At 46.2% G+C, this 14,228-nt stretch overlaps 1 protein-coding gene across 1 annotated transcript in view; it reads left to right on the top strand.

The window, feature by feature from the left end:
* LOC134997526 (zinc finger protein 345-like) overlaps window positions 1-13,382 on the top strand; it is a 33,899-nt gene extending 20,517 nt beyond the window's left edge. Inside the window, exon 6 of the mRNA XM_063951283.1 lies at window positions 10,542-13,382. Coding sequence (XP_063807353.1) covers window positions 10,542-12,013 — 1,472 coding nt within the window. The 3' untranslated portion in view covers window positions 12,014-13,382. The remainder of the gene's footprint in view (window positions 1-10,541) is intronic.
* The last annotated feature ends 846 nt before the right edge of the window (window positions 13,383-14,228 follow it).

The raw sequence follows: 14,228 nt of genomic DNA, 5'->3' as shown, positions 1-14,228 counted from the left end.
ATTGGAATGTGTGAGTATTCAGTGAAATCATGAATTCCTGTGGACAAGACGCACAATCACGGACCACAGCAATTACATCTTGAATCTTTACAAAGTGACATATTGATTGGCTGGGCACAGATTCTAACTGAGGTCTGGAGGAGGTGCATAGAGGGAGGAGCCAGTGCACACCTGATAGTACCTAATCTTTCTTTTAGAGTGCCCAGTCTCCTGCGGAGCCCGTCTATACCCCATGGTCCTTACGGAGTACCCAGCATCCACTACAGACTACGAGAAATAGAATTACCGGTGAGTAAATTCTTATTTTTTTGTGTGATTTTGTTGTCAGCACATTCAACTATGTAAAGAACAAAGTATTTAATAAGAATATTTAATTCATTCAGATCTAGGATGTGTTATTTTAGAGCTGACCGCCGCGTACCAGAGGATCGGGATAGCGCTGCTGCTGAGAGGCGGTAACGTGATGGGAGCCGTGCTGTGTGGAGCCGGGGATCTTGCTGTGCAGCGTGACGTCGGCCAGCGGCGGCAGTGAGATGTGACCGCTGCTGGGAGCCGCGCTGCCGTCAGCCAAGTGTGACCGCTGCTGGGAGCCGCAATTGGGCTCAAGGAAGCTGAAGAACTGTGGAGCCTGACGGCGCCCAGTGGTGGCAGATAAAGCTGTCCGCGGCTGGTCGCTGGGGAGCGCTGCGAGGCACAGTGATCTAGGGAGAGTGTGCAGGAGCTGCTCTGTCCCTGCCTTTAAGTCCACAGCAGCGTCCCTGGGGAGAGGGTATCGGGCGCAGCGCCTGTAACCCCTCTCAGTAGTGAAATTACACACACACGGAGCGGCGGCAGCGTGAGCTGACCATCTGCTCTATACTCGCTGCACCTGCGGGGTCTGGAGGCAATGATGGGCCTTCTCTGTAACATTGGTCCTGCTTCTGCAGCCATGGCTGAGTCAGCATTTGCTGATAAGGTCTATGGCGGCACTTCTCTTATAAGCGCTGACAAGCCTTATGCTGCTATAGCAGCACACACAGTCCCGGACCCACGCTAATTAAGGTAAGCTGGGAAGGGACTGGAAGGAAAAAGTTAAAAATAAAAATAGAAGGGGGGCGTGGCCACGGCAGCACAGGAGTAGGAAGCAGATCCCGGGAGCTCCCTGGATTAAACATCCTCCTGTAATATCCTGGCCCCTTTGGTGTGCCTGAATACCCTGCTTTTCTTCCCTACGCTGCAGGGCACCGGCAGGCGATTTCCCCGCTCTCCCCGGGGTCTGTACGGCCGAGGAGACATACTTCCGGATTTGCGGCCTACACCTCCTCCGGATCCCCGGCCTCAATTTTGGAGATTCCCGGCCCCACTGCTCTGGACTGCTGCTTCCAGTCATAGAGGGAACACTCTCACTTAAAGGCTGACTGATATGTAACTGGTGAGTGACTTCTACCTCCTGGGATCAAATTACACTTTGACTTCAGTTGCTGTCTTATTTTACATACTAAATAACTGCATCGCTCCTGCTCTCACCTATATTCTGGGACGCTGCCAGTACTTTCTTTTACATTTGCCTACTACTTTGGAGACCAGCTGCGGATGTGTTTCTGCTTATTACAACCCTAAAATTCACTCATTGCTGAAGTCTCCTTCTACGCTTTTGACCTGAGATTATACCGGAGTGTCTGTTACTACCTATTGTCCGTCATGGTTCGGGACGGCCAGCGCACGGCTGCGGCGAAGCTGGAGAAATTTGCCAGACAACCTAACCCACTAAACCAACGGGCCTCGCAGGCCGCTTCGCAGGGGGCCTCTCCGTCCCACTCCTACTCCCCACCTGCAACAGCTGCTGAATCCCCTAACACACCCGCAGCTCCATCTCTTCAACAAGTGCTGGAGGCAATAGCTGGATCGGAACAGCGTCTTTCAGATAAGATGGAGAAAGTGCAGTGTGATCTCTCACTGCTTCGGCAGGACGTCCAGCGCATACGAGAGAGAGTGGGAGAGGCAGAAACCCGTGTCTCGAATCTGGAGGATATGTGCGGTCCTATGAAACAATCTATTTCCACGGTAACCCAGCAAGTAACATCCCTTCAATCCAAATTACTAGACATGGAGGGTCGGCTGCGTAGAAATAATGTGCGATTTGTGGGCCTGCCGGAGAAGGAGGAGGGCTCCCAGCCTGAGGTCTTCCTGGAGTCATGGCTTAAGGAACTGTACGGCGCTGAATCCTTCACGGCACAGTTTACGGTGGAGCGTGCACACCGGATACCATCTCGTCCTCTACCTCCTGGCGCCCCTCCGCGCACCTTCATCGCCAAATTTCTGCATTATAAGGACCGTGACTCGGTCCTCCGGTTGGGACGCACAAAAGGCCCCCTTACCAGAAACGGGGTTACCGTGTCTGCTTTTCCTGATTTTGCCGCGGAAGTCCAGAAGGATCGAGCCCAGTTTATGCCTATCAAGAGGCGCCTCAGAGACCTGAACGTCTCCTACTCTATGCTATTCCCCTCCCGACTCCGGGTGGTAGCGGACGGGGAAACCAAATTCTTCAATTCCCCTAGAGAGGCGGCCCAATGGCTGGACAGATATGCTCCGGGAGCGCGCCAGATGGCCCCGGATTGAGGCCCTGCACTGTCTAATGATCGGTTGGGACCACCAGAGGCATCTACCCATTGTCCAGGGAGCCCCCCCTTGGCGTTGGTGGCTCAGGACTTTTCTTTTCTTTCTCTTGATCGCTTGACTTTGGTTAAGGGTTTTGTTTAGTATTTAGCCCTTGAGAGATAGAAACGATAGTTTGGGATTTAAGTATGCCGAAGTTAGGGGTGGTATACGGGGAGGGGGGGGAGAGTTCAGCGAACAGCTTGTTGCTGTGCCTTACACAAGTTTTTTTCTTTCTATAGTTTGTTATTTTTCTCATGCTTAAATTTGTTTTGGAGTACATTCATTTTGATGTGGGAAGTATGTCTGATGCATTGGATACTGTCGATTAAGAATCAGGGATTGAGTAGTATAGCACTGTTATTACCCTCACTAACAATTTCCAGGAATATTCGCTGGACTGTATCTTTAGGTTACTACATAGAATATTACCAGATCTATGGCTAATTTGAAATTTCTGACATGGAATGTTCGAGGTTTAAATAATAAGATAAAGCGTTCCTTAGTATTAACTACACTTCGGAAATATGGCCCGGATGTTGCATGTCTCTGCGAGACTCACTTGGAGGGGAATAGGTTACTGTCACTTAGAAGACCCTGGGTGGGCTGGGCCTATCACGCTTCTCACTCCTCTTCCTCCAGGGGTGTGTCAATCCTGATAAAGAAATCGGTCCAATTTGAGCTGGTATCGGTCAAGACTGACAAATACGGTCGATTTGTGTTCCTTGAATGTAGACTAAGTTCCCAACCCTACTACATACTGGCGGTTTATATCCCCCCCCCATTCTCGTACGATGTACTACAGCAGGCCGCTTCATTCATAGCCTCCTCTCCGGACACCCCGGTAATCTGCTTGGGTGACTTTAACAATGTCATGAATTTAGCTTTAGACAGATGGCGCTCTCCGCAGGCTGCTGGGGTCCGCTCTAGTCCTACTAAATTTGCTGATTTTCTGAATAATTTGCAGTGGGTGGATGTGTGGAGAGCTCGGCACCCTACGACTAGACAGTTTTCATGCTTCTCTGGCACGCATGGTTCGTTCTCCAGGATCGATCTGACCCTACTCTCCCCCGTTCTTCTCGCTAGGGTGGTTGACGTCCAATACGAGGCCCGGGGTATATCTGATCACTCCCCTATGGTGTTGACTCTCGCTATGGTGAGCCAGAGGGGTCAATCTTATTGGAAACTGCATCCTTCCTGGCTGCTGCAAATAGGTGACTGCTCTGACCAGGTGACTCAGTGGGAGGGATACTTTACTGACAATGTAGGCTCGGCCCCCGGAACAGTGGTTTGGGATTCATTTAAGGCATTCCTAAGGGGAACGTATATTAGACGTATTTCTGCCCTCAAAATGTCCTGCAGGGAGAGAGAGCGAGCCCTTGAGAGTGACGCCAGGGATTTGGAATCTAGATACTTGGTGGATGGCACCCCTGCGCTGAAGGTACGCTGGCTGGCGGCCCAGTCGGCATGGGTGGCTCATCTGTCTGATAAAAACTCGCGCTCGCTTCTATTTCAGGCTACTAATATTTACATGCAGGGCGATAGGCCAGGTGGCCTGTTGGCTCGATTGGTGCACAGTGACCGCCCAGGTTCTACAATTGCTCAGATGACCGGTAGCGATGGCTCCCTTGTGAACACCACGCCGGAAATTGCGCAGCTATTCCGCTCCTACTATGCTGAGGTCTACAGTTCACAACTGGTAGACTCGACATCAGACCTCTCCGCTTATTTAAGTAATATTCCCCTACCCTCACTCCCCCCGGAGGCCTCTGAGATGCTGGAGGCACCCTTAACTCTGGAAGAGGTAACGGCGGCTATTGGCTTGTCTCCCAGCGGCAAGGCACCGGGCTATGACGGCATCCCTTCAGATACAAGACCCACATTGATTTCTTCGGTCCTAGGCTTCACGCCCTGTATTCTGATATTTTTGTTAATGATCAACTTCCCCCCTCTATGGCGGAGGCGATTATTATAGTGATCCCGAAGCCCGGAAAAGACCCTAGATCCCCAGAATCCTATAGACCGATATCATTGATTCCCACTGACGCTAAGATCCTGGCAAAGATTTTAGCAGTTCGACTCAACACCGTAATTACTTCCATTATCCACTCTGACCAGACCGGCTTTATGCCAGGGATGTCCACTTCTATTAACCTACGTAGATTATATACCATCTTACAAATCCCATATGACTTCCCCTCTGACTCGGTAGTGGTCTCACTGGATGCCGCCAAGGCATTTGACTGTATCGAGTGGTCCTATCTATGGGAGGTCATGACAGCTATGGGTTTCGGGCCTAATTTTATAAAATGGATTAAATTGCTTTATCAGCACCCGACTGCCAGAATCTCAGTGAATGGCTATATCTCTCCCTCGTTCCGCCTGTTTCGCGGGACCAGGCAGGGATGTCCTCTGTCCCCAACCTTGTTTGCCCTGGCCATCGAACCCTTGGCCTGTCTAATAAGGTCCCACCCAGGCGTGGTGGGCATTCATACCGGCCCTCGTGAGGATAGGATTGCCCTTTACGCTGACGACATGCTGTTGTTTCTGCAGGATTACACCAGGTCTATGCCTACAGTGTTGCAATTGATTGAGGAGTTCGGTGTATATTCAGGCCTTCATATTAACTGGTCTAAGTCCTCTATTATGCCTGTGATTGCCCCCCCCCCCTGCTGCTCCTAAAATCTCCCTACCGCTATGTTGGACGGCGAAATTTAAATATCTTGGGATTCAGGTAACCAATGACCCCTCTGACTTTACACCTTTGAACCTTGATCCGATCATGCAACAAATTACTCGTAAATCCAAGACTTGGTGTAAGCTTCCATTGACTGTATCTGGCAGGGTCAGCCTCGTAAAAATGATAATACTACCTAAGATTCTATATGTGGTTCTGCAATCCCCTGTATATATTCTTCCATCCTTCTTTAGAAAATTGACTAGTGTCCTGTCTTCTTTAATATGGGCTAGCAAACGTCCTAGAATACAACTGAACACTCTCACCAGGCTGCGCAGCGACGGAGGTCTGGCCTTGCCAAACTTTCAGATGTACTACTCTGCCGCTCAGCTGTCTCATATTAGTGCATGGGTACAGGATACTGGCGTCACTTCTCTACACTGGGTATTTGTCCAATGCTACTTCCCCGACTTATCCCCCCTGCAGGTGTTGCTGAGTGGGAGCTTGGCCCGGTTCCTCCCTCCTCTTATATACCAAGCCATGAAGGTGTGGCAGGCACTAAAAATTCTTTTGAAATTTGATGGATTGGACCCGGACACCCCCCTCTGGTATTCTAAATGGCTCCCTGAACTGTATGCGCTCGAGGGGAGGGAAGTTTGGGCCCCTAAATCAGTGATTTCCATAAATCACCTTTATACGGATAATACGCTCAAATCCTTCCAACAACTAAAAGATGAGTTTAATTTGCCTAACTCCTATTTTTTTAGATACCTCCAGCTCAGACATGCCTTGCAGTCCCAATTCGCCAATTCCCCCCCTAAAATTATACAATTTCCCGTTAAGACCTTTGTAAGTATGCTGGGTCGAGTTAAGATGATTTCCCATGCTTATGGTTATCTACTCGCCAAACTCCATATAGATCCTTTGACACGTCTCCGTGTCAAATGGGAGCAGGATCTGGGCCCCATAGATGAAGAGAACTGGGCCCTTGCTTTGGAAACTCCGTGCACGGTTACCAAATCCATCAGGTATCAACAGATACAATACTTCCTTTTGCATAGAATATATATGACCCCGGCCAGACTGGCCAAATTCGGGACGGGTCGTGTGGGTGACTGCCCTAAGTGTGGGATGACTGCAGGTACTTTTTGGCACCTCATTTGGGATTGTCCGGTGCTGCGGGCTTTCTGGGCGGGGGTCGGATCGATTCTGGGGAACACAGGGGTGGACGAGGCCATGCTTACTCCGCAATTTTGCATCCTGGGAATGGGTAGCTCTGACTTTGTGTCTGGTCCAGAGGGCCTATATGCTCGCAACATATGTGCAATGGCGAAGGTGAGCATTGCGAGGCTATGGATGGCCCCTAAGGGCCCTACACTCCCCGCTCTTAAGGCACTAATAAACGACACTGTTTTTAAGGAACGATACATTTATATGAAACACAATGCCTCCGCTAAATTTGAAAGAATTTGGTCTCCATGGCTGGAATCCATATACTCCGTCCCAGACCCTACAACTTAATGGTGATAGGGTTACTAACAGGTCCTGGATTTGCCAAGTTATGATCTTCTAGGGCCATAGGCTTCCTTCTCACCCAATGGGTTGTGAATGAGAGAGTGGCTCTGTGCCCATCTGGACAGGGTAGGATTTAGAGTGCTAGTATCCCCCAATGCGTCCTCTTCCCCATAATGTTTTTTGTCTCTTTGTTTTTTTAATTTTTTTATTTCTGGGGTTCTCTGTGTTTGGTTTCTGATTGTTTTCTTCTCTTTTAAAGGGTTTTACTCGGACGGATTGTCCGTAAGAGTTATATTTGAGGGGGGGGAAACAAAACAAAGTATAATGTGATTTCATGAATACTAGAGTGTACGGATAATGCAAAATAATGGTATATATAACTGTACATTCCTATGCGCCTATGAGCAAATGACATAGTTTGAAAATAAGTCGAAAGTGAATGCTGTTCCCCGATGAGGACATGTCATTACGTGTTTAATGTGTTCCTGTTATGCAATGTCTGTATGCAAACTACTCTCCTTCGAAATAAAAATACTTTATTTAAAAAAAAAAAATAATAGAAGTCCTTGCAGACTTCAGGAACGGCTCCTCCCGACTCGAAGACACAAAAAACACTGAGGCACTTGGGAATATGGATGGTGGAGGAAGGTTGCACATTTGAATATTTAAATGTGTCTCTCCCTGCTATCGACCGTCCCTAAGAGTACTCCAGTGACCCCTAGTGGATGAAAAAGAATTAATACTGCACAGGAGACCACAAATAGGTCAAATTTGATGGACAAATTGTCTTTTTTTCAACCTTGGATACTATGTTACTATGTAATACAGAAGGAAACTATAGGTCAGTAAGACAATATAGTAAGAAACAATAGGTCAGTTAGACAATACAGTATTAAACTGTAGATCAGTAACACAATACATTAAGAAACTATAGGTCAGTAAGACAATACAGTAGGAAACTATAGGTCAGTAAGACAATACAGAAGGAAATTATAGGTCAGTAAGACAATACAGAAAAACTATAGGTCAGTAAGACAATACAGTAGGGAAATAGGTCAGTAAGACAATACAGTAGGAAACTAGGTCAGTAAGACAATACAGTAAGAAACTGTAGGTCAGTAAGACAATACAGTAGTAAACTGTAGGTCAGTAATACAACACAGTAGTAAACTGTAGGTCAGTAAGACATACAGTAGTAAACTGTAGGTCAGTAAGACAATACAGAAGGAAATTATAGATCAGTTAGACAATACAGTAGGAAATTAGGTCAGTAAGACAATACAGTAAGAAACTATAGGTCAGTAAGACAATACAGTAGGGAACTGTAGGTCAGTAAGACATTACAGAAGGAAATTATAGGTCAGTAAGACAATACAGTAGGAAACTTCTAAAAAGCCTTTTGAAACAAGTTCCTCCTAACACCGCACAACTGCTCAGTGCGCAGACATTTGTGCGCAAAATAAAAAACTTGCAGTAAAACCTATGGAGAATTAGCACTAAAAACTTTTTGCGGCTAATTGGATGGGGAGTTTTTGCGATGAACTGAATTCCCCCATTAAGTGTTTATACATACAGTATGATGTTACATTGAGATTACCGCTGGAGGAAACTCTGCCACAATATTATTGAATATGTCATTTAGCCCATCCTCGTATGGGTGTAATATATCAATATATTCTTACTGAACAGGATTACCAGCACTGAATCAATTATCACCCAATATAATATACATGCCGATGTTTAACAACAAATACACTTGTTTTTTTATTACTTTATTCACCTTTATACATTTACCTTTGTGTTTTATATATCACTGATTTATCTTACATACTTTACTGTACTTAATAAAGGTTATATATTAGTGCACAAACAGGGCAGCACTTTCTCTTCTTTGCTGTTTTATTATTGCAACCATGTCACCTCTAGTAATCCCACACGAGCGTCCATGTCTCCTCCAGTAATCCCACACGAGCGTCCATGTCTCCTCCAGTAATCCCACATGAGCGTCCATGTCTCCTCCAGTAATCCCACACGAGCGTCCATGTCACCTCTAGTAATCGCACATGAGCGTCCATGTCACCTCTAGTAATCCCACATGAGCATCCATGTCACTTCTAGTAATCCCACATGAGCATTCATGTCACCTCTAGTAATCCCACATTAGCGTTCATGTCACCTCTAGTAATCCCACATGAGCGCCCATGTCACCTCTAGTAATCCCACATGAGCGCCCATGTCACCTCTAGTAATCCCACATGAGCGCCCATGTCACCTCTAGTAATCCCACATGAGCGTCCATGTCACCTCTAGTAATCCCACATGAGCGTCCATGTCACCTCTAGTACTCCCACATGAGCGTCCATGTCACCTCTAGTAATCCCACATGAGCGCCCATGTCACCTCTTGTGATCCCACCCATGTCACCTCTAGTAATCCCACATGAGCGTCCTTGTCACCTCTAGTAATCCCACATAAACGTCCATGTCACCTCTAGTAATCCCACATGAGCGTCCATGTCACCTCTAGTAATCCCACATGAGCGCCCATGTCACCTCTTGTGATCCCACCCATGTCACCTCTAGTAATCCCACATGAGCATCCATGTCACCTCTTGTGATCCCACATGAGCGTCCATGTCACCTCTAGTAATCCCACATGAGCGTCCATGTCACCTCTAGTAATCCCACAAGATCGTCCATGTCACCTCTAGTAATCCCACACGAGTGTCCATGTCACCTCTAGTAATCCCACACGAGCGTCCATGTTACTTCTAGTAATCCCACACGAGCGTCCATGTCACCTCTAGTAATCCCACACGAGCATCCATGTCACTTCTAGTAATCCCACATGAGCGTCCATGTCACCTCTAGTAATCCTACATGAGCGTCCATGTCACCTCTAGTAATCCCACATGAGCGTCCATGTCACTTCTAGTAATCCCACATGAGCATTCATGTCACCTATAGTAATCCCACATTAGCGTTCATGTCACCTCTAGTAATCCCACATGAGCGCCCATGTCACCTCTAGTAATCCCACATGAGCGCCTATGTCACCTCTAGTAATACCACATGAGCGCCCATGTCACCTCTAGTAATCCCACATGAGCGTCCATGTCACCTTTAGTAATCCCACATGAGCGTCCATGTCACCTCTAGTAATCCCACATGAGCGCCCATGTCACCTCTTGTGATCCCACCCATGTCACCCCTAGTAATCCCACATGAGCGTCCATGTCACCTCTAGTACTCCCACATGAGCGTCCATGTCACCTCTAGTAATCCCACATGAGCGCCCATGTCACCTCTTGTGATCCCACCCATGTCACCCCTAGTAATCCCACATGAGCGTCCATGTCACCTCTAGTAATCACACATGAGCGCCCATGTCACCTCTAGTAATCCTACATGAGCGTCCACGTCACCTCTAGTAATTCCACATGAGCGTCCACGTCACCTCTAGTAATTCCACATGAGCATCCACGTCACCTCTAGTAATCCCACATGAGCGTCCACGTCCCCTCTAGTAATCCCACATGAGCGTTCAGTATTGATCAAGCTCCAGTCTAAGAATCCTAGCTTTTTTTGTTTTTTAATAAACATAAAAGCAATGATTACAAGTAAAAAATGTCAGTTATAGAATTATATATTGTATCCTGTAACACCCTGGGTCTTGTCTACTCATTTTATATTTCCATAATGTATTTTATTTCCAGCAGATGGACACACAAGCAGGAACATCTCAGAAGGACATCTAATGTTATCCCCGGATTGTGACATAAAAGATAATGACAGTAGACAGGAATCTCCAGGAGATATCCCCATTACCCCAATTATACATCCAGCTCTATCAGCTGATCCCCCTGATCCTGGGGAATGTTCTCCTGATCACTCTGATATTGGTGCATCTGTTACAGCTCTGAGAGTAGATACAGTGTTTCCCTGTTCTATAGATGCCAAATGTTTTACACAGAACACAAAGCGTATTACCAATCAGCCAGCTAAGGCAGGTGAGAGGCCACTGATATGTTCTGAGTGTGGGAAATGTTTTACATATAAATCACATCTTGTTACACATCAGAGAAGTCACTCAGGTGAGAGGCCGTATTCCTGTTCTGAGTGTGGGAAATGTTTCGCACATAAATCAGTTCTTGTTACACATCAGAGAAGTCACACAGGTGAGAAGCCGTATTACTGTTCTGAGTGTGGGAAATGTTTTGCATGGAACTCAAATCTTGTTACACATCAGAGAAGTCACACAGGTGAGAAGCCGTTTTCCTGTTCGGAGTGTGGGAAATGTTTTGCATATAAACCAGTTCTTGTTACACATCAGATAAGTCACACAGGTGAGAAGCCGTATTCCTGTTCTGAGTGTAGGAAAGGTTTTGCACGGAAGTCAGATCTTGTTGCACATCAGAGAAGTCACACAGGTGAGAAGCTATTTCCATGTTCTGAGTGTGGGAAATGTTTTACACAGAAATCAGCTCTTGATAAACATGAGAGAAGTCACACAGGTGAGAAGCCGTATTCCTGTTCTGAGTGTAGAAAATGTTTTGCACGGAAATCAGCTCTTGTTACACATCAAAGAAGTCACACAGGTGAGAGGCCATTTTCCTGTTCTGAGTGTGGGAAATGTTTTACACAGAAATCAGCTCTTGTTACACATCAGAGAAGTCACACAGGTGAGAAGCCATATTCCTGTTCTGAGTGTAGGAAATGTTTTCCACGGAAATCAGATCTTGTTTTACATCAGAGAAGTCACACAGGTGAGAAGCCATTTCCATGTTCTGAGTGTGGGAAATGTTTTACACAGAAATCAGCTCTTGATAAACATGAGAGAAGTCACACAGGTGAGAAGCCATATTCCTGTTCTGAGTGTGGGAAATGTTTTGCATCTAAATCACATTTTGTTATTCATCAGCATACTCACACAGGTGAGAAGCCGTATTCCTGTTCTGAGTGTGGGAAATGTTTTACACAGAAATCAGCTCTTGTTACACATCAGAGAAGTCACACAGGCGAGAAGCCGTACTCCTGTTCTGAGTGTGGGAAATGTTTTACACAGAAACCAGCTCTGGTTACACATCAGAGAAGTCACACAGGTGAGAAGCCGTACTCCTGTTCTGAGTGTGGGAAATGTTTTGCATGGAAATCAGTTCTTGTTAATCATCAGCGATTTCACAGGTGAGAAGCCATTTTCATGCTGTGAGAGAAATAAATCCGGTCTTGTTGAACATATTAGACATTACCCATTACGGAACCATTTACATCTTCTGGAGTATATTTATCACTGTCATGCAATGTTCCTCAAGGGCCAACCTCATCTCCTATGCTTTATGCAATATACATGCTACCATTGGGTGATATAATCAGATGTCATGGCCTGGTCTACCACTGCTATGCAGATGACCTGCTTTTTGCTCCATGTACTGAGAACCTAATACCAATCCTAAATGGTTGTCTAGCTGAGCTCCAGGGGTGGATGATGCCAGTTGGCTGTGACTCCGTCTTTGTGAAACATAATAGAAGCTCACCAACAAAGGACAAGACTACAGCTTTACCAACCATCAGGATTTATGCTTTGGTGTTCAGAATTGCTAAATACTGAACATGTGCTGAATCTTTGTGTTGTCCTGGTTTGTGGCTGACATAGACATCATGTATCTGCCACATACAAATCCTCGTTCTTTCATCTGTTTGACCATAGCCAGAACCAAGCACTTGATTCCCTCAGAAGTTCATAGACTACTGCAATGCCATCTACCTGGGTCACCCAGCAAAAGAATTGCAGAGCTTGCAGCTAGTACAGAATGCAGCAGCCAAGCTGTTACCTAACCAGCCCGTTCCTGCCTCCTAACACCCATTCTCTACTCCCTTCACCGGCTGCCTGTAAGATGACAAATCTATTTCATAATTGGCTAACTGACCTTCCCAGCCCAACATTACATGGTCCAAGGTACTAGAAGCAGCTTCTGCCTCCTTACTGCCCTGCTTGCTTGCTTCTACAGATGAAGGACAGTTACCAGCAGTACCAAGAATCTCCTGTCATTCATTTAAGGGTTGAACTTTTAGCTTTGCAGCCCTGACCCTGGAACTCACTGCCTTGCACAGTCCAAGAGGCCTCCACTCTAGAGACCTTCACAAGCAGACTGATGACTGTTACTCACACTATTCATTAATTTACCTCTATTTAGTTCCTAAATAATACATCCCAAATGCTTAGGTCTTTTTTCTGCTGTTTATTTTGTATCTTGTGTTTTGTGTAAATGTGAATGTCTAATACCAGTTTGCACAATCTGTATTGCTGCACGACAATATGGCGGCCATTGGAACGTGTTTTCACTTCTTCTAGTTTGCCTAACTTGTTGCAGACACTCATCTTGATCAGGAGTGTCGAGTGTTTTTTGTGATACAAGATCCTATCCATATATACCCTGTACATTACCATGTGCATTAGAATCACCAGGGTTCCATCTGCAGTGGTTTGTTGTATGTTACATCTATATGGTGCGGATACTCCCCTGTATTTCATAATAAAAGCTTTTGTTTGCATCTAATTATTACATTAAAGCTTTTATTTTGTTATCCGTTTTATATTCCCATCTGAGTAATTACGCCATAATGTCTAATCTCGGAGTGGACCCCAGAAGATGTGAAGAAACCTTGTAAGTGTTCCATCATTCTGTTACGTGTAAGCATACAGGTAAGTGATGGCACGGTGGTCACTGACCGTCACATTCAGGTGGTATAATGGAAGTGGGACTGTCTTGGCTTATTCTAGTCTACTGCAGAAATAAAAAATCAGCCTTTATCCTGCTTATAAAAATGACAAAGCCCATAAATCAAGCTTGGTCGGACAAGATAGAAGCCACATTAATGGTGGCACATCATATAGGCTGAGGACCCATGCTTCTGCTATATATGGAATAACTCTTCGCCCACAAAAATCTTCTCTTCACCATTCACAATGTCCACCATTGCCCCTTCAGAAGGGTCACAACTTTCCTTTGCTTGTTCCACCTACTCCACAGAGCCCATGACCACCTCCATGACCATTTCATGTTTATCTGGAGGCCAGGCATCTGGGAGGTTTGTGGCCTGAGATAGCCACAGAACCACCAGGTAGTGGGCAAGAAGAATTCACAGCCTCCCCAGGAACTGGAGAGCCCAAGGATCTACCCCACATGAGGCAGAGAAGGGTCAACCATAGGGTTTGGCTTGCCTATTTCCTTCCTAAAAACTGCTCTTTACCCAGTTTGGTACCTGTGGGATCCAACTCCAATTTCCCTTGAGAGTCCTTACCCTCACTAATCCCTTCTGAACCTACCAGATCCTTCCCCTTCCAACCACTCCTCCTTTTTAAGCTTTCACCACCTGCTGTGTGAGTCCCATACAACTACTCC

The sequence above is a fragment of the Pseudophryne corroboree genome, unplaced genomic scaffold (assembly GCF_028390025.1).
Source record: "Pseudophryne corroboree isolate aPseCor3 unplaced genomic scaffold, aPseCor3.hap2 scaffold_1443, whole genome shotgun sequence".
Lineage (NCBI taxonomy): Eukaryota > Metazoa > Chordata > Amphibia > Anura > Myobatrachidae > Pseudophryne > Pseudophryne corroboree.
Note: the sequence above shows the minus strand (reverse complement) of the source record. Positions and strands in the feature narration are given on the sequence as shown.